The 21,264-nt window shown below is 43.0% G+C and overlaps 1 protein-coding gene across 3 annotated transcripts; it reads left to right on the plus strand.

The window, feature by feature from the left end:
* The first annotated feature begins 1,099 nt into the window (after positions 1-1,099).
* On the plus strand, positions 1,100-20,887 carry fn1b (fibronectin 1b). 3 transcript variants are annotated; one of them, XM_044143850.1, is made up of 46 exons: positions 1,108-1,430; positions 1,585-1,710; positions 1,912-2,043; positions 2,224-2,355; positions 2,445-2,582; positions 2,668-2,814; positions 2,899-3,072; positions 3,223-3,405; positions 3,545-3,721; positions 4,148-4,303; positions 4,425-4,553; positions 4,663-4,806; positions 6,286-6,407; positions 6,870-7,038; positions 7,140-7,316; positions 7,448-7,579; positions 7,706-7,795; positions 7,871-8,065; positions 8,985-9,263; positions 9,393-9,656; positions 9,745-9,839; positions 10,072-10,240; positions 10,421-10,507; positions 10,684-10,875; positions 11,773-12,051; positions 12,317-12,508; positions 12,599-12,688; positions 13,151-13,417; positions 13,526-13,642; positions 13,731-13,892; positions 13,992-14,147; positions 14,236-14,352; positions 14,935-15,204; positions 15,285-15,472; positions 15,562-15,649; positions 16,350-16,529; positions 16,626-16,715; positions 17,269-17,457; positions 17,597-17,686; positions 18,051-18,475; positions 18,564-18,702; positions 19,371-19,526; positions 19,608-19,733; positions 19,822-19,928; positions 20,015-20,101; positions 20,194-20,887. In XM_044143850.1, exons 1-46 carry the CDS (start codon positions 1,289-1,291, stop codon positions 20,269-20,271), a joined length of 7,344 nt encoding a protein of 2,447 aa, XP_043999785.1. In that variant the 5' UTR covers positions 1,108-1,288; the 3' UTR covers positions 20,272-20,887. The 3 variants fall into 3 exon arrangements, with proteins under 3 accessions (XP_043999769.1, XP_043999785.1, XP_043999777.1); XM_044143834.1 differs by lacking the exon at positions 11,773-12,051 and having other exon boundaries at positions 1,100-1,430; XM_044143842.1 differs by lacking the exon at positions 11,773-12,051 and having other exon boundaries at positions 2,902-3,072.
* Positions 20,888-21,264: the final 377 nt, after the last annotated feature.

Consider the following 21,264-nt stretch of genomic DNA (forward strand, 5'->3'; position numbering starts at 1 on the left):
AAGCGGTGCTAGAGATTCCTGTTAATTTTAGCACAGAATAAAATTCTTTGCAAAACCATGTAAAAATGTTGCAAAATGACTCATGAGAAATTTTGAGGAAATAAAAGTATTTCTCAAACTAGACAGAAATAATGTGTGACCTCCTGCCTCAGTCTAGCAGGGTTTCGCTTCTCCTTATTCAGCCAAGTGGTCGTGAGTGTGATGTTGTCTAGTAAATTTAATAAACAATAGCAAAATAAAAATAAAATTATGCACCTACTTCTATGTTCTCATTGTAAAAGTATAAAGCTTGTTTAAATTTCCTGTAGCAGGAAAACACCAGAACTAAACTTCTCTGCTGTTGAAAAACCAAAGTGTAGGTAAATAAATATAAAAATTTTGGAGTTTTTTTTCCTTCTTCTTCTATGGCTGGATGATGCTAACAGTCAAGGCCTTCTGTTGAGAAGTTAATCAATCCGTGTATGTGCATGTTGATGGTCTAACTGACTAGATTGGGCCTTGAAGACAGTGAGTACATAAAGTCATAAATCAATCAAGTTGATATATGTTGCATGACTGAGATGAAGGTTTGAGCTGAAATTACTAAAGGTAATGTCATGTTACAGTTTGAGTCCAATTTTAAAAATGTATTTGTGAATGTGTTTGACTTTATTTTACCATACTACAGTCCCACATTTCATTTAGGTTTTCTTTCTAAAAGGGTGCATATTCTTTACAGGGAAAATATATTTGCATGTTGCGATAGATGTTAGTAAAGACACCACGGAAATTAATTTGAACAAAAGCCAGTGTAGCTGTCCCTGCACAAAAATACCAGTAGATTGAGGTAGCCTACAATAAATATTGTACTTGATTTATCAGTACAATAAATTACTGCTGTCTTGAATTTGGAACAATTCGTGCACAAATATTTAGCCCGTCTCTGCAGTTTTTGCACTCTTTTTACGCCTTACAATTATTTTTGACTTATTTCATGCACTGAAAGTGACGGGTGAGTGTTACTCACACGCCGAAGGATGATCCAAACTCCAGTAAAATCCCTCCCCCTGGGGCAGAGCAGCGTCCCGGTATAAAACCGCTCCGCTCCCCTCTCCTCATTCTGGTGCAAAAGCTGCAGTCAGAACTGCCTGGAGAGGCAGCCGCAGAGAGCTGAATCTCCAAAATCTCTCCAAGCTTTGACTTCTACACACCTCCTTCTGTCTTTCTGTTTTTGTAGGTGCTCTTTTGTAGTTAAACTTTTTTGTTAATATTATTTCGTTTCCCATTAAAATCCGCGTCCATCCACAAAATGACTAGTGGCCCACTGACGGGGTTGCTGGTTGCGCTGTGCGTAAGTAGCGCAGTCCACTGCGCCCCGAAGAAGAGCAAAAGACAAACGGGTCAGTATCAGGTGTATCCAGACCCGTACGACGCATCTGCTCTCTCTCCAGGTAAACACGAGTTGTTGCGTGTGCGAGTTTATGATGCTTTTAAACTTACGGGTTGGAATGAAATGTGAGTTGTTGCATCTAATGTGTGTTTGAGAGAGGTTAAACTTAGCTAACTGCAACTTTTAATGTGTTATTTCGCGTTTTTACACTTTAGACGGTTGTGAGGAGAATGGTAACTCTTACAGACTGAACCAGCAGTGGGAGAAACCCTACCGAGGAAGTATGCTGGTTTGCACCTGCAATGGAGCAGCAGGCATCAAGTGTAAAACAAAGCCTGAAGGTCAGTCTAAATCTGAAGTCCGCCTCTCCAAGCCAATGTCAACAATTTCTGACGTTTTTATTAAAGCACTGATAAGCAAAGTAAAAGTGCTGGAAAGATCCAGATGTTAGATTTGAGTATTTTTACACACATGCAGGACAACAGTCCAAGATAAGCTCACAATAACTGTTGACCTTTCTGTTTCCTCTGTTTTTGTCTCAGTGGACGAGACCTGTTATGATAAGGACAATGCCCGGACATACCGGGTGGGAGAAATCTACGAGAGACCAAAGGACGGGTTCATGTGGGACTGCACCTGTGTTAGCTCTGGAAAAATCAGCTGTACCATAGCATGTAGGTTACACTTTCATTCTAAAGCTCACAGGTCAAATTTCAATGTGAAACGACAGAGGTCTTGTTTATAAATGCTGCGTGAGACTGTGTTGCCTTTTAGTGTTAGATGCGTGTTCAAGATGCAATAGTAGTATTTGATATGTCAATAATAAACTGTCGGATCCTTTTTGTGATTGACAGACCGTTGCCATGATAGTGGGAGGTCTTATAAAATTGGGGAAACTTGGCAGAAGCCTCGTGAGAATGGTGAATACATGCTGGAGTGTGTTTGTCTTGGGAACAACAAGGGAGAATGGACATGCAAACCTGTGGGTGAGTGTCTCCCTCGAAAGCATTAAAACGCTTTTAAGTGTTTAATCCTCAGCCACGCTTACCCATTACTCTACTTTTGATCCTTGCAGCTGAAAAATGCTTTGATAGCTACTCTGGATCATCGTATCTGGTTGGCGAGACCTGGGAAAGACCATACCAAGGGTGGATGATGCTGGATTGCACCTGCTTTGGGGAAGGAAATGGACGTATCAGCTGTACCGCAAGGAGTAAGTACAAATTAAATTGGCGTTGAAGCAAATACGCCTGGTTTGATTTTCATCGCCAGCTCATTTATCATTATTTCCGAACCAGACCGTTGCAATGACCCTCGGATCAGGAGGTCTTTTCGGATCGGAGACACTTGGACCAAGACTGACGACAAGGGGAATGCTATGAAGTGCGTGTGCTTGGGTAATGGCAGGGGAGAATCGAATTGTCAAGGACAGAGCACAAGCCGAGGTGAGTTCTGTTAAAGGCAGTCATGTAAACACAAAAACAAATCCTCTCATTTTAGTCTTTGACATCGTTTTAACGATCTGTTAGTAGGCACTGGTGTAACCCACGCTCTGCTGCATCATCATGTGCCCACCACCGAAGGAACCTGCCGCACAGACTCTGGTTCCTCGTACTTTGACGGTCACCGCTGGATCAGGAGCCAGGGCAGCAAACAGATGTTGTGTACATGTCTGGGCAATGGAGTCAGCTGTCAGGATTGGGGTGAGTGTATGTTATAGTGGAACAAAAAAAAACATGCTTCTTACTGAAAACTAGGGTTCCGCTGTAGTGAAAATTTAATTTTGCGCAAATTCAGTTTTGATTTCTGTCATTTTACGTCTGTTCTTACTAATTCATTTCCTGTTTGTGTAGAGACCAGGAACCAGGCGTATGGTGGCAATTCTAATGGCCAGCCGTGTGTTTTCCCATTTGTCTTCATGGGAAAGACGTACTACTCTTGCACTTCAGATGGACGCACTGATGGGCAGCTCTGGTGCTCCACAACATCCGACTATGAGAGTGATCAGCAGTATTCCTTCTGTACAGAAAAATTTGGTGAGACTCTCAAACAGAGATGTCATTTTTATCTTAACAATGACAGTGACTTTGTTGCGGTATTGTGTTGACTTTTGTCACTTACTGGTATCCAAATTGGAGCTCGGGAGTAACTATATCATTTCTGTGAAAATGACAGCCATTGTGGTGACACAAGGTGGGAACTCCAACGGCGCCCTTTGCCACTTCCCATACCTCTACAGCGGTCGCAACTACACAGACTGCACCACTGATGGCCGCCGCGATGGCATGAGATGGTGCGGTACCACCTACAACTACGACGTGGACCAGCGTTTTGGCTTTTGCCCCATGGCTGGTTAGTGTGACGTGTTTGCTGTACCTCAGATGTTTTGTAGGATTTCCTATAAATTCATAATATTAAGCAAAAAGATTCAAAATAACTTTATCTAATGTACATTCCTAGCAGAATGTGTCCTGAGTAATTTAAGGTCAAGATGAATCAGAATGGGTTCATGTCACCCAACACACGTGGTTATTCAACCAAAGGAGACTGGCTGTGGTGCAAATATGCTCCTTAGAGTTATCTCTTCCTGTTTTATTAGACTAAATTTTGTTTTTCCAGGACAAATAATTAGTAAGTATGAAAAAATTGTTGGCAAAGACTATCACATCCACAAATGTAGCACAGCTCTAAACTGAACTGTTTGAACTTCATGTGCAAGAAAAAGAACAAGAAAAACGCAGCTGGTCGTATGCATTTTATTACTCTCTTCCTAATTAGCCCATGAGGAGGTATGCACCACCAATGATGGAGTAATGCATCGTGTCGGAGACAAGTGGGACAAACAGCATGACGTCATGGGTCACATGATGGAGTGCACTTGCCTGGGAAATGGCCGTGGAGAGTGGAGCTGCGTTGCCCATTCGCAGCTGCGAGGTGAGACAACTGACTCCATGTGGAGTTGAAATAAAGATAATCTAAAATTGTCTTGAGAAGATGCGCATATGAAAGCTTTCCAGTTTAGAGAGTAAATTCTTGCTTTTCTCTATGTGTTCAGACAACTGCGTTGTTGATGGCTTGACCTATGAAGTCAGCCAGCAGTTCTCAAAGCGCCACAATGAGGGACACATGATGAACTGCACCTGCTTCGGACAGGGACGCGGCTACTGGAAGTGCGATGTTATAGGTTGGTTTGTGGCTCACTACCTTGGCTGGTGGATACTCCACATTTCCACATCCAAACTTCTCTGTCCAACCAGCTCAACTTTCCCATCTGATTGGTTTTTCTCTACTAGATCAGTGCAGAGATCAACAGAACAATGTGTTCTATCAGATTGGAGAACAGTGGGACAAAGCCGTCAGTGGATATCACTACAGATGCACTTGCTATGGCAAAGGAAGAGGAGAATTGGGATGCGAACCCCTGCAGGCCTACCCAGGTCAGAGAAAATGCTCTTCCATAAACATCAGAATTTAGCTGTTTTTGTGCAAGCCGATTTTGGTCACAAAATGTTGGGGGTTTGTGGCGCCTTTTGGAACACAGTAGAATTGTTTCCTGTATAATACACAATACATACATAAAATCTTCATACGCAATTTTTAAATATTTACGTTTTAATGGAAAAACATATATTCTGATTTGCATGTATTTTCTTTTCTTTGAGGTTTTTGGGTGATTTAAGATTCTCCTGCATAACAGTGGGAAATGCTGACATTAATTTGTATCCGTAACTTTAGCAGACGCCTACATTTCTCGTGATAAATTCCTTCATTTCCCACAATCCGGGTGGATACTAGCGAGTTTGATAAGCTAGCTCGGTGCCTAGCTCAATGTCTTCTCCACCAGGAAAGCCACTGCACGCCTATTAGTGCAACGACTTTCAACCTTAACAGCTTGGTGCTGCGTACAAAACCGTGCTTCCCCCTGAGCAGTTTCCTGTGCAACACAAGTACACAAACGTAAAAATCTACCTTTGTGGACGTCCGCTTTGAGTTTGCATGGACCTCTGAGGAGTGAAGTACGTTGGGGGCCCTTAGAGCATTTTGTTTTTTGCAATTTGCAACTTCACCACAAGATGTCACTAAATTGGACACGTCATTCCTTTATGTTAACGTGAAGGTTTTTTTCTGTTATCATAACTCACCAAACTGTCAATAATTATTAATACATTAAAAGCTTAAAGGCTTTGTTCGGTATTTGCAAAATAATTGCAAATACCGAACAAAATAGAATCTATTATCTACTTTAGATAATACATTCCTCACAAATGCTAATTTTTTTGCAAAGTTACCTACCATCCCATGTTGCATGTAAAACACAGCTCTTGTTCCTATTTGGTGCATAAAAGCTGGATTTGTTTTTTTCAGTCTAAAACACCCCTGTCATTTCCTTTAACCTTTGAAGTTCAAAGTTTGCGTTTTTTCTCCTCCCCCATTTGTTGCTGAGTAATGTTTGTTGTCCTGCTGGAATAAAATAATTCATTGGACAGGCAAAAGTTTTGGAAAACCTCCTGTCCTTATTTACACAAAGTAAACTGTTACTTTGAACTGAGTCGAGGAGCCAATGTTGACCTAAACGGGGTTCAGTTCTGTCAGGGAGAACAACCAGTGAGCCCGTGCAATGAGTTCGTATGAGAACGAGGGGGCCAATAAAAGTGATGAATATACCACAAAGGTGTCATTTCATACTGTAAGCCGTCAGTAGGTGTTGAGCCGGTTTAGCGTCGCCTGGTGGTTTGATTCTGACCCAAAACTCTGAATCGTTTAGTTGTAACTCATCAAACAGTCCCCAGCTCTCCACCGCAGGTCACACTGTCATGTTATTCACAAGTCTTTTTCTTTTTCTTTATGTAAGCCACATTTTCATTTTGTGCTTTTTCTTGATGTTTCTTCAACCATTTGCTGCCGATACCCCTCAGGCGGCTCAAGACCCGTCCAGGTGCTTATAACAGAAGCAGGAAACCAGCCAGACTCCCACCCCATTCAGTGGAATGTGCCACCGTCTACCCATGTCACCCAGTACATCCTCAAATGGAGACTTGTAAGTCACACTGAGATGTTTAGAAATTTTATCTTTCCTGGTGATTTTTTTTTTTTTTTTGTGAGAATGCATAGAGTTTGTGGCTAAGAGTTGTGAATGAGGTGGAAAGTGTTTATTGATTTAGTCCAAAGTTTGAGTCCATGAACTCTCTGTGACACACACTGTTGTTCCAGCTAGTTTACACACATTCCCTGTGCAGGTCGAAGCCTTCTTTTGAGTGCTTCCTGTCCAAATGTTGCATATTTTTTGTCTCTGAGTTTGGTTCTATGATGGACTGGTAACCCTTCTAGGTTGGACACCTTGGACGTCCGGGATCATTAGTTTAAGTTGAAGAGCTCTCATAGATGCAGTTAGTTTAATTTAAATCTCACCTCTGTTTATGTAAAGCTTCTCAGTAAATATTCTTCATCATAAACAGACTTGGAAGCCTTCAGCTCTTTGTCTTTTTACTCTGTCATGTAGAAAAACAGTCGCAACCCATGGAGGGAGGTCGCCATTCCTGGCCACCTCAACTCCTACACCATCAGTGGACTGCGTCCAGGTGTGACCTACGAGGGTCAGCTGATCAGCATTATGCACTACGGGCAACGCGAGGTCACACGTTTCGATTTTACAACCTCTTACGGCTCCTGTAAGTTCACTGCAGGGTTTAACAGTCTATGAATGCCACAAAATCAAGAACACTTTCTTGAAGAAAATGTTTTTTCCCCCTTCCCAACTAATCTCAAAAAGTGGAGACATGGGAAGGAGAGACGACGCCACCTCCGCCAATTGTGGACATGTCTGAGTCGATAACAGAGATCACCTCCAACAGCTTTGTGGTGTCGTGGACCTCGGCTTCTTCTACCATCTCTGGCTTTAGGTTGGAGTATGAGCTCATCGAAGACGGCTCTACACCAAAGTACCTGGGTGAGTGTCTGACTCAGAATTCATTTGCTTTGGAGTAAACTTGAAAAGCACATTCACATTTAACTGTTTGAGTTGTGTTGTAACTAATAACCTGTTGGGTGTTTCATCAAACCTTTTTTGTGGTTCTTCAGATGTTCCCCGCACCACCACGTCGGTCACCATCGCCGATCTTGAGCCTGGCCGCAGATACAACGTCAGCGTGTACGAGATGCCCGAGGGAGACGGACATCCGAACCTCATCCTGACCACCTCACAGACCACTGGTTGGAAACATTTCTCCCACTCTTCTTAAATAAGAATAACATTTAGAATACATCAAATTTTATCCAACGTTGTAAAAATGTGTTTGCATAACTTCCCTAATTTCTGTTTTTTGTTTTCTCTGCCAGCTCCTGACACACCCACATTGCATCCTGTGGATGAGATCACGGAAACCTCCATCCGCATCAGCTGGAGCAGACCTCAGGCTCCGATAACTAGTAACAACCGACTTTCTGCATTTATCACTTAAAATGTTTGGGCTATGTAAGTCAACTCCATGCTTCTGCTCTCAGGTTACCGCTTGGTTTACACTCCGTCAGAGGAAGGCACCAGCACCGAGCTCATCCTCCCTGACTCGGAGACTTCAGTGACCCTGGTGGACCTCAGCCCAGGTCTCCTCTATAACGTCAGTATCTATGCTGTGGAGGAAAACCTGGAGAGTGAGCCTGTTTCTGTGCGGGTCAGCACGGCTGGCTCGCCAAGACGAGGTACGCGTCATAAATGGCTGTTTTGCAACATGTTGCAAATAAAATAACTGCACAGATAATCAAATTCGGCACCCGTGTATGAGGCTGGATGGCTCTTTGGTTTAGCTGGTTAGATTTAGAAAAACAATTCTTAAAATGATTTGGAAGGTTATTAAAACAAGCTGTCAGGTAGGAGTTATATGATATAACTTCATTAGTAACTTAAATGTTTTTCTCATCTTTGCAATCTAGGTTTTGACTAGCAAAGCCTTCTGAGCTAAAATTTGAACACTGGGAAGGACAAATACCTATGGAGCCAACACCCCTACTAAAGCACAAACACCTCATCAATCTTTAGCACATAGTTTAGAAAAGATAATCATTTTTTTACTTTCTTGTGACTGGAATGAGAAATCTATCCTTGGAAAAATAAAAACAGATGTTGCAGGAAACAACTATTACTTAAATTCCTTCTGTTGCTTTAGTATTTGCTCTGGATTTTCCACCTGGTTTGAGCCAAACCTTGGCAAAAACTCAACTTGGGAACTGTTAAAACCTTTATTGGACTTACCTTTCAAGTTTGGAATTTGAAAACAAGCTGGATGTTTCCTTTTCTACCATTATAAACAGTTGTTTCTTTTGCTATTACCTTTCTTCCTTATCTAATATCAATACGGTAGAGGTCTTGCAAATATTTTTACAGATCATTTGCTTCATGACAAAAATAATATGCACATAAGGAGTAAAGGATAACTATTGGGTTACACAGATCATCAAATACCAATGAGGCAAAAGTCTTAGCTGTTCTAAACCATAAAGTGAGCATTCATCCTTTTAGAAAGTAATGCTTAGCAGATGTTTGTTCTCAAGAGTTTCAATAAACGTCATGAGAAACACCTGACATTTAACTATGTGTGACCGAATCTTTTCCTCTCCACAGAAAAGATCCCAGCTCCGACCGACCTGCAGTTCTACGAGGTTTCGGATACCAGGATCAGCATTACTTGGACGGGTCCTCCCACCGAGGTCACCGGCTACAAGGTGGTCTTCTCACCAATGGGCCAGGACGGCACCGAGCTGCGGCCCCTTCAGCTGCCCATTTCCCCTAACGCGTACGCTGAAACCACCCATCTGCAGCCCGGCATGCTCTACCGCTTCTACATCTACGCCGTCAGAGGCGATTCTGAGAGCCAGCCGCTTGTTGGAGAAAACTCCACCAGTAGGTGGCGCTGTGATTTTTATTTTTTTTTTTAAACTTCAAAGCTCAGATTATTTTTTTAAAAAATCATCAGATAACAAAACACATATTGACTTTTTCACATGGGTTATGTCTTCTTTTCCCCTGCAGAACCTGACTCACCAGCAAACATACGTTTCACTGACATTGGACATGACAGCGCACTGGTCATCTGGGATGCTCCCCGCGCTGTTGTTACTGGTTTCCGCCTCTTCCTGAGCATGGAGGGCTCCAACCCCGTTGAGAGGAGAATCCCCGGCATGGTCACACAGTACCCTCTGAAGAATTTGCGCCCAGACACACAGTACACAGCAACGTTACACTCAGTGCAGAACAATGAGCTGAGCGAGGGAACCACTGCGTATTTTACTACCGGTCAGTTGAAATGGATGAAAACTTTCACCCCAGACTAGAATGTCTTTTTATGCGGAGGCTTTACTCATGTCTTCTGTCTTGTTTCCAGCTCCTCGGATGGGAAACTCTCCTCCTTTCAGCACAGAGGTCACAGACACCTCCATCATTATTAGCTGGATGCCCATCCGCAGATTCAGCTACAAGGTAGGTCATTGCGCTTTTACTCCAATAGCTCCAAAACTGTCGCAGTTTTTATACATCAATGAAAAGCTACTTCTCCATCTTCGATGTACGAAGCTGATTAGTTGGGCAACTAGCCCCAGGAGATTAGTTGTTTGGGGAAATCTCAGCATGTCGTTTCAGTCAGTTGTGAGCAGATTTTAGGTACTGTGCTAAATTTTATGAGTATCTGCTGATCACAGTGTTTCTTCCTCAGCTTTCTGTGCTCCCGAGTGAGGAAGGCGAATCTCCTAGAGAAGAGACCTCGGACTCTGGGCGTATTGACATTGGTGGTCTGTTCCCAGGAACTCAGTACACCTACAGCGTTCAACCCATATTCAACGGCCGCAACCGTGGAAACCCCATCACCCGCAACGTTGTCACCAGTGCGTCTGTATTTCATTTGACTGGAGGAAAAAACACAGCCCTGATAACAACCGCTTGACATGAATCTTTGTTAAAGTGTTTATAACCAGAATGATGTAATGCTTTTGTGAGCTAATGCGGCACTGTTTAAACAATTTGGCAAGACTTTAACAGCTGCATAAACCCTTTCTCTTGTGCAGCTGTGTCTCCTCCAACTGACCTCAGAGTGGTGTCCAACCCGGACACGGGAGATCTAACCGTCTACTGGATAGCCTCCAGAACACCAGGTAAATATTGACTAAGCACCCCACGCACCGCCAAGCTGTTGGATGGGACCAAAAATCTAGACCTTGGCTTTAGATCCCCAATCCAGCTGGACAAATGCCTCTATTACTTCTTTCTCACAATCATTTGATAATGTGTCCAACTTCTTCAAAATCTTTCACTCCCCTATTCTCTTCAGGGATCTCTGGCTACAGAGTGACAAGTACGCCAACCAGTGGCCACAGAGGGAACTTTTTGGAGGAGTTTGTAGCAGCGGATCAAAACACATGCCTTCTGGAAAACCTCAATCTGGGGGTGGAGTACAACGTCAGCGTATTCACCCTCAAGGGACCAGTGGAGAGCGTACCGATATCCACTGTTGTCACCCCAGGTAGAGCCACCAGGAAGGCATCTTTCCCTGTTCACCACACAGCTGTGCCAAAAGAAAGTGTCTTGTTAGTAGGCAGATTGTTTTTTTTTTTTTATTCAAATAATCAAAAGCTGCATCTTTGTTCTCATCTTTGGGCCAAAGTTTCAAACCAAAAATCTCAAAGCTCTATAGGTTAGGAACAAAACCTATAGAGGGGCTGCTGTGCAGCAGCACAGTCGGCCCTGTCTACCATGGTGTTAACATGTCTTCACCTTTTGAGAAGCCTGATTTCCTATAATTATTGTAAGGCTCCTGATCAACTGTTTTTCAGCCAGTCTACATGTAATTGTATACAAGTAAAAATATCTTGTGGATGATCAGAATCAGAGAGTTCTGCTTTTAAGAACCTGGGAAGAATCAAACCTTCTTTAAAAGACCATAAGAAGGGTTGATTCTTATTACAATGAAGTGGAGGATAAAGCCAAATTTTTTGTCTTATTTTGGCAAATACAACAAAAAACAGTTGCTTTCTATCTCATGCAAGGACAATGTTTGGCAAACATTAAGCCAGACATTAAAAACCTGCAAAAAGGTTTTAAATCTTTGTGCAAATGCAGTGCTAAATACTAAAACTAACATGATCACTGGTTGAGCTGCATGAAGATCACAGTTAACAGACGATGGGATCAAACTTTCCAGCATGGCCAATAACTTTAAACATTGCATGCATTTTTCATTTTAATTGATGGTTATTGTTTTTTGTGTTTTTCATTCGCTGTGTTGTTATTTGGCATGGCTTCTGTTACACAGTACTTCTCTGACTGCTTTAATTGGGATGACAAGTTGCTGATGTAATTCTATTCTCCTTTCTGTCTGATTTTTGCTTGTGCTTGGGAACCGGTCTAAACCCCTTTTCAGAAATCCCCATCCCAACTCACGTTGACTTCGTCGACGTTACTGACACCACCATTGGCCTGCGCTGGAGCCCCGTAAACTTTACCGCCATCATTGCTTACCGCATAACGGTAGCAACCTCAGGCGAGAGCATGCCCATCTTTCAAGATATGGTGGAGGTGTCTGCTGGTTATTACACGATTCACGGCTTGGAGCCCGGCGTGGACTATGACATCACTATCGTCACAGTTACAGAGGAGGGAGAGAGCAAGGCGACCACATACACAAAACAAACAGAAGCTGGTGATTTCTTTTTTACCACTTAATTAAAGGGGAGGGACGGGAAATAGATTTTTAGAGACATGGCAACACACTCTGCATTTTATTTGTTTGACCCTTGTGTCAACTTTTATGCGCAAATACAGATTCCTAGCAAAATCAGATTTATTCTTTTTATCAAATTAAGCCATTCATATGCCTTTTGTTGAATTTAGCTGTAAAATATGCATAATGTCTCGTTCAACTAATGTCTTGTCGATACATAACCTTCAGTTTTCCATTCTTCCAGCTGTACCAGCTCCAACTAACTTGCAGTTTGGAGGTGTGGGTCCAGACTACATCCGGGTGACATGGACCATCCCCAACATCGCCACGCCCAGTGAAATTTCTCGTTTTGTAATCCGCTACCACCCCGTGAACACGGACGACGATGTAAAGGAAGTCAATGTTGGTGGCGCCACTAATACCTTCCTGCTGCAGAGTAAGACAACACGCAACTTATGGTGCCTGTTGAAAAAAACAAAATTGCATGTTGCAATTATTATTATTATTTCTCATCTTTTCTATGAAGACCTGCAGCCCAACACGGAGTACCGTATCAGTGTTGTCTGCGTCTATGGGGAACGAGAAAGTGAACCTGCTACAGGGACTCAGAGAACGAGTGAGTATTACGGAGTAGGCTGTCTTATGAAAGGTGATGTGAAAGCTGATGGAAAATGACAAAAAAAAACCCCAAAAAACTCAATTTTCATCACTTACATGATGAAAACTACATTTTCATGTAGTTTAGACCCTGCAGTATACCATCAGTGGCTTTACATTGTTCTCAATCAGTAGTTCTCCTGACTATATGAAAGTCTTTGTGGGAATTTATGTGGATCTTAACTACTGTTAGATGAAAACTCAATGAACAGGAGATGGGTGATGCACATCACTCAAAGACATAACTTTCCGATATTGCTCGTCTGCTAAGGATTTTTGCTGTAATTTCTTCTTTTCTTCTACACATTTATTAATTTGAAACAGCCTCCGAGTCATTTCAAACCTTTGTCTTAGAGTTCTTTCCAGATTCGTTTTTATGCTGACTTCCAATTCAGCTCAGTTTCCTAAAACCTCCTTCCAGTTCTGGACTCGCCGACTGACCTGCGTTTCACCGACATCCGGACCAACTCCTTCACCGTTCAGTGGAAGGCTCCCATATCTCCTATCACGGGCTACCGATTTCGGTACCAGAAGACAAGCGGTGGGCGAGCCAAGGACGATCGGCTCCCCCCGTCCAAGAACTACTTCACTGTGACCAGACTGGAACCCGAGGCTGAGTACATGATATATGTGTACGCTGTCTATGACAATGAGGAAAGTCAACCTCTAACTGGAACACAAGCAACCAGTGAGTTTTTTGTATGTTTTTTTGAAGTGGGATCCTGCAGCTTGATCCTTTCTTCTTTGATTATGACTAATGTCATTCTTTTACCTCTTTTCTGTTCCTGCTTTTCAGTCTCTGATGCACCCACTGATCTTGAGGTAACATCATCCACACCCACCAGCATCACCATCCGCTGGGACGCCCCTTCTGTTGAAGTGAAGAACTACAGGATCACCTTCGGAGGCACAAGTGTGTAGTCGTGATTCATTTCCAAATTTGGTCCACACTTTGCCAAAGTGCAAAGTTTGACAGTAACAGTTTGTTTATTTGCTTGTAGGTGGTGAATCTCCCCAGGAGTTTACAATCCCAGGCTCCCAGACCACCACCACCATCACTGGGCTGAGGCCCGGCACTGACTACACCATCACAGTTTATGCCGTCACAGCACGAGGAGACAGCCCTGCCTCCAACAGACCTGTCTACATAACACACAGGACAGGTATTATGATGCGAACAAAAAAAAAAAAAAAATACAGTTTTAAGAGATCTAATTGTTACGAAGGGATCTAAAGGTTTCATTAATTCCCATTTTATTCAGATACCGAACCCCCCACTGACATGAAGGTCACCGATGTGACTGACAACGGCATTAAAGTGCGCTGGTCTCCGCCTCAGGGTCCAGTCGGAGGCTACAGAATCACAGTTGCCCCCAAGAATGGTTTGGGACCTTCCTTCTCTGAAGTAGTGGCTCCCCGTAAGATATGCTATGTTCTTACGTAACATTCCTAAGTACTTGAGGTTATCTTCCTCAAAAACTGACCTGTTTTGTTTTTGCTTTGCAGAGACGACAGAAAAGTCTTTCCTAGGTCTGATGCCCACAGCTGAGTACATTGTTAGCGTTTTTGCCTTGGGCAGCGGTGGACAACCCTCTTCTCCTGTTGTGGAGAATGCTTTCACTGGTTAGTTCAATTCAAACATCTAAAACTGATGCAAGAAAAGGACTGCTTTGATTAAAAAATTTTAAAAAATGTGTTAGATGCTGTTAAGAGGATTGCAGTGACATTCTTATGTAATAGAAAAGCAAACTTTAAATGTGGCGTATGACAGAAAAGAAAATCCCTGAGAAATGTCAGAAAACAGCAGGATAGGATGGACATCCGCCGACAAGCTGCCATTACTCAAAATAATTAGATTCATTTTAAAGCTCCTTTAGAGTTATCCCATCAATTAGAGAACAGTTTAGCACAAAACAGGAACAGCGGATTTGCTGTTCTCAGTCTCTACAACAACTTTATAAAGCTTTGTCTTTTTGGATGCAGCCCTGTAAAGACAGTGTACAAATTGTGAACGTCTTTTAAGGAAATGTACAGTTTGAAACAACTTAAAGGTTGGAGTTTAAAAAAATCTTGAAAGATAGAGACTTTGTGGAGTTAATCTCACTTTGGCAACAGGATGAGATGTAAAAATAGATGGTGTACAAAACGAGTTAAAACTCAAGCTTTGCTATGAAGGGAATATTTCATCCTCCTTCTTTGTTGCAGCCATGGATCATCCCAAGGACCTGATCTTCTCCGACATCGACTCCACCTCCATGCGCATCACGTGGGACAGCCCCGACGGCACGGTGACGTCTTACCGCGTCTTGTACTCCAGCTCAGAGGAGGGAGAGCGGGAACTTCGCCCAGCCCCCAGTGGTGATCAGGACAGCGCTGTGTTGAGAGACCTCCGTCCTGGGACTGAGTACACAGTGAAGGTCATCGCCTTCAACGGCCGGACTCCCAGCACGCCTTTAGTGGGAACCCAAGCAACAGGTAGAAATTGAGGAAACATATTCCTATGCATGACTCGCATACATGCAAGCTTAATGTGTGCTGTGGTGACTTTGTTTTAGTAATCCCTGCGCCGACCAACATGATGGTCTCTGAGGTTGGACCGTCTTTCTTCACGATTACGTGGCGGGCTCCAAACGCCCGGCTGACAGGCTACCGTGTGGTCATCACCCCGAAGAATATCAACAGCCCCCGCAAAGAAATGAACGTTGCCCCAGATACCACGCGCGTAGTTGTACCAGGGCTTATGGTAAACAGCGTTCTTGTACATGAATGAAAACTGAGATAAATACATTTTATTCGGTGGTGGCACATCTGCAGTATCTCTTTGTCCTTTAGGTTGCAACAACGTATCAGATTCAGGTCTACGCCTTGAAGAACTCTGTCACCAGCAGACCGCTGGAGGGAGAGGCAACCACACTGGAAGGTCTGTGGCTTCTTTACTTCCCAAAATGTGTTCATCGTTTGCTTGCCAAGAGGAAGCCATTTTGTAATCTTTCTTGGTGGTTATTATTAATAGATCCTTTTTTTTTTTCTTTTTGGCTTCATCTGAGCCACAGATGGTCAGAACCATTAGTGGAGTTATTTATAGCTGGCACCAACTTTATGTCCTCAGTTTTTATCTTGTCTTTTAAACAACTTTGTGGGACCCATGAATTCTGTGTTTGTCTTTTTCTTTACTAAACTCTCACCCTCATAGATAACGTTTCACCGGTCGGGATTTGGTGATCAGCTGAATCTGACTTTATTGTAGAATAACTGCACTCAATTACACAGTACATAATACAATCTAAATCTGACAATCTCATTGGATTGGGATTAGTTTGCTTCATTTGCACTAAATTTGGACCACTTTGACTTCAATAGACCAGCATGTGAATTGTTTTTCTTGTAACAGAGGAAATTTTGCTTTTTGTGTTAAATTGGTGGCATAGAAAACATTTTTAAAAACGTAACCTGTTACTGGCAGGTCAGAGGGAAGAGACCTCTATGAACGATTACTAGAACAGTAAGAATCTTGGAAGCAAAACATAAAGAAATGACAGACGGCTTTAGACTCTTCCACCATGATGTAAACTGTCACATTTGTAGCGCTTACTGATCCGTCTGTTATTTGGTCAATACAGAGGTCAGCGCTCCTCGCCGTGTGCGGATCATCGATTCGAAGGAAACCTCTTTAACTTTGACTTGGCGCTCCAAGGGGGAGACGATCACTGGCTTCCTTCTTGAAGCTACGCCTATGAGTGGTTCTCGTGACACCATCAGGAGGACCATCCCAGCAGACACGTACACCTACACTTTGACTGGTGGGCCTCATGTCTCAGCTAAAGGAACTGGTTTGTCATCTGAAGTGATTTGTTGAATGGGTCTCGCTTCACAGTGTGCGTTTTTGTGTTTTTCAGGTCTGCGGCCAGGAACCATCTATTCTATTAACTTGTACACTCTGAATGGAAACACGAGGAGCGCTCCGTTTACTCTCCGGGCTGATACAGGTATGAAACAAGTCTGTGTGTCTTATCTTTTAACACACCTTGGGAAGCATCGATGTGGCAATTTTACATAATTTGACCTTTATAATCACACGTGGATATGGTTGAATAAGAAGAGTGATGTACTCTTATCAGAATATAAGTGATGAACTAATGGAGGGACTTTCTCCTTCACGATTTTCTGACAGAATTCATTTCATTGTTCTATAAATAATGATAAGTCATTCAGGTCCTGAAGCAGCAACACAGGCTCAGACTACCATCATGTTTTCTCTGTTTTGGGGCAGCAGCTCTTTAGATTATTATTTTTTTTAGCCTACTTCATGTTGTCGGTTGGGTCCTTTCAGGTGATTTCTTCGTTCTGACTGAATGTGTTCTGAACTCTGCAGTTAAATCATGATTTAATAGGGCAATTATATTTAATATAGGGGCAGGTTGGTTTGAACAACTCCTTTTCTGCTGTAAATGAAATCATCATTTGTTGAAACCTAAAGGGGGAGAATACATTTTTTTGAAAATAGTTAATGACAAATGTGATTTCTTCTCTTCTTCACAGTTAAACCCGTGGTCCAGGCGCCTACCAGCCTCCGGTTTATATCTTTGACCCCCACATCCATCTCCTTCACCTGGCAGCCTCCTCCCACACAAATCACAGGATACTACATCACCTACGAAGAGACTGGGGGAGCCCCGCAGGAGCTCATCCCACAACCCCACGCTGGCCAAAACTACGCCACCATAACTGGTACGTCCAAATCATTTCTTGTCCAAGAAATAGGATCTAATTTCAGAGTTAAATAGTACCAAATAGCCACCCTTTGTATTTCTATATATTTTTTTAGCACTAATGAATTAACCGGATGATATGTGATGTTTCTGTTCAGGTCTGAAACCAGCCACAGAGTACATCATCCAGATTATCGTCATCCAGAACGGACAGAGGAGCACACCTCTGAAGGGAAGGATCAGGACTCGTAAGTATTCAGAATATTTACCTTTTATATTAAAAACAAAGTGGTTGCAGGTAAATGAGTTGAAAAATTTCATATTTGAGCCTCTGCTTTTATTTGCTCAAATGCATTGTTTTATTTGCTGTCGGAAGCCTACAGTCAAGCAGTGTTTGGCTCTTAAGCCTAATACCTATTTATAGTTTGAATGTCTTCACAAATGTCATTCAAAAATATATGCGTGTGTTTGCAACGCTACATCGTGAAATAGTTGCGTTTTGGTCCAAAGCTGCAGATGTGCGGCGTCCTGTGTGGCTGTGATAAATTAGCTTCACCGTAGCTCTGCCTCATCTAACCAGCTTGCTTCCCTAACCTCGTCTCTCCCGCCCAGAGCCAGACGCCCTGCTTCCCCAGCCTCTGCCGCCGCCGCACCGCCCCGGGGCTGGCGACAGGCTGGATGTGCCCGAAACTGACTTAGACAACCAAGTCCAGTTTACAGGACCCAACCAGGATGTAGTTGGGGGTCAAAGCCAGCATGTGGAGTACACAGAGTTTAACAACAATGGAGGCAACCCGCAGTCGCCCAATGAGCAAGTCCGTGAGCCCCTGGTCTTTGTCCCTCTCCCTGATGCAGAAGGCCGTAGGCAGCCTGTTGTGAAGCTCAAATTTCCCATCAGAGCCTCGCCTTTTAACCAGACAGGAGTGCCACAGGAAGCCCAGACTCAAACCAGCATCTCCTGGAAGCCTTACAGGCAGAGCAACGCCTACCTTCTGTCCTGCAATCCCCTCACAAGCAGAAATGAGAAGATGTTCACGGTAAGGAGCGATGCCCTTACCGTGTCAAAGCAGCATGTAGCCGGAGTCACGTAACTCATTTCAAATTCAATCCGTTCTCGGTCTACAGGCCCGCCTGCCAGGCACGACCACCACCGCCACCCTGATAGGTCTCACTCCTGGAGACGACTATAACGTGATAGTGGAGGCGCTGATGGGAGCACTCAAACACAAGATTCTGGAGCAGAAAGTCACCGCTGGAAACACGGGTAAGCTCAGTGTTCAGGGAAATAGCGATGCAGCGTCTTCAATGATCTGCTGGGGAATCTGGACTCCAAATAGGACAGACAAAACAAAAATGTTTTAAGATATAGCACCTCTGATCCGTTTGGGAAAATATGCAGCAGAAACAGACTCATAGTCATTACTACTGTAATGATATTAAATGTTGGGATAAAATATTAGAAAAACTAATTAGAAACATTTTTTTATCTCATGAAAAAAATGATAGAAAAATTGTAAATGATGTTCCTTAAGATTAATGAAATTTGTTGCTGAATTTTTCTTTTTTTTTATTCTACCTGTCAACATAGACTTTAGCACATGGATGTAGTTCAGAATTGTGGATGATTAGCAAGTTAGCCAGATTCATAGTTCTAGAATTGCTAAAGAAATCTAAAGGAAATTTTAAAATCCTGTTCTTTTCAACCAGAAAATTCTCACAAAACGAATCCTTAAGATGGAAAAATATTCAAGATAAATATGAAACAATTTGCAACACTCGTATCAGATTTCATTTTTCTGGAGACTTGCTTAGTTATTCACCGTTATACTACTGAAAATGAAACCGTGCTTATAAGCAGACTACAAAAATGATATTGATCTGTGATTAGTTTAATTATTTATTTTTAAATTCTCAATCCTAATCTTCTGCCAGGATCGAGTGGAGTCCCCTCCACCAACGACCCATGCTACGATGCCTTCACTGCCACCTACCACGACGTCGGAGGCGAATGGGAGCGCATGTCCGAGACGGGCTTCAAGCTGTGGTGCAGGTGCCTGGGCGGCGGTCACTTTAGATGTGATTCATCGAGTAAGTTTCGGGGGTGCGCACATGTGAACAAAACCGAGCAGGTTTCTCTCGACTTCCGTAACAGTTTGTCTTGTGTTACAGAGTGGTGCCATGACAACGGCGTGAACTACCGCATCGGAGAGCAGTGGGATCGCCAGGCCGAGAACGGACACCTCATGAGCTGCACCTGCTTGGGAAACGGCAAAGGAGAATTTAAGTGTGAACCACGTAAGGCTTCTTTCACACCCAGAGACTTTTTCTGCTGTGATGAGTTTTCGATACAGCCGAGTTTTACTGTGCGTGACTTTTCACACAGACGCATCAGTGTGTTACGATGAAGGCAAAACCTACCAGGTGGGCAGCCAGTGGCAGAAGGAGTACCTAGGCTCTATCTGCACCTGCACTTGCGATGGAGGACAACAGGTTTGATCAATCAACCTTCAATTTATTTGTGGTGAATTAGCTGGAGCCTTAATTGACGCGGAACCGTGCATGTTTGTGTCTCACAGGGATGGCGGTGTGAGAACTGCCGCAGACCAGGCTCTGAGGTCACCCTGTTGGAGTCGGTTAGATATGGAGAAAACACACTTCGAAAAGTGAGATGAATATTATTATATTCTTTTACAAGTATTGAATAGTTCTTTTTGCCAACTCCTCATGTTGACGTTGCACTCTTCTTATTTTTCAGAATATCCATTGCCCCATCGAGTGCCTCCGACCTGAGCTGCTAGCGGATGGAATCACTCATCAAAATGCTCAGAAGTAACTTCTCGCACGGTCGCGTGACTCATGCGTTCGCTCCGTCACCGCCTCAGTTGCTGCACTGTCTCACCTTGTAGAAGCCATGCTGTTAGTGTGACTGCATTATCACTTTCTATGGCACATTCACGTAGCTTCCTGCCCTGCTGCCTGATCTGTCCAGATCTCTTTTTCAAGCCAGTCAGTTCACTGTTGAAAACACCTGCCTAATGACTGAACTGAGGGCTCCAATGACCCATTACAGCTAAGTGTAAATAAGGTTATAAAGGCTACTTATCCAGCTGGCATTTGTTTTCCATTGACATGTTTTGGATCTACTCATCATAAAACATTGTCAGAAAGTTAGCACTGTGTTTAAGAATGCAAGTAGTTAGCATTTGTAACTGTCTACAAGCATTTGGTTCTTTCTGTAACCCTTCGTTTGTAGGTGGAAGGGTCGTTGACGACCTTCAAACATCCTTTTTTTCCCCCCCCAGTTCATCCCTTTAATTACGGTGCTCGAAAGTTTGAGCTTGGCTGTGAGAATGTGAACCGGTCTATTTTTGTATCTTGTCAGTGCCAATGTTTTTTGTCTTTGACAAAAGTCCCTTGTTTTAATAAAGCTGGAGAGATTCTAAATTTTGCATATTGTGTGATTATTTGTGCTATATTGTTTTTTTGTTCTGCATACAAACAGAAACTTAAAGACACCAGGGGAATAACTGAACTTCCCCCGGTGTCTTGCTGTCTTGTATAAAGCAAATAAACAGATGTTTTTTCTGGGTAGTTAGCTTGCATGCTAACGAACCTTTGCTTGCTAGAATGCAATCAACTGTTTAACATTCATTTTCTTCATATGTTGCCAACTTTAAATTAGTATAACACACTCAGTTCAGCTGAGTTTTGAAACCAAATGAGGAATATGACCAAAAATAGTTGCAAATTCGTTCATGCATATTCTGTAGAGTATCGTGATGCTAAAGTGGTTGTTTTCTAAATATTGGTGGAACAAACTTGTAAT

This window comes from Gambusia affinis, linkage group LG02 (genome assembly GCF_019740435.1).
Source record: "Gambusia affinis linkage group LG02, SWU_Gaff_1.0, whole genome shotgun sequence".
NCBI classification, from domain to species: Eukaryota; Metazoa; Chordata; class Actinopteri; order Cyprinodontiformes; family Poeciliidae; genus Gambusia; species Gambusia affinis.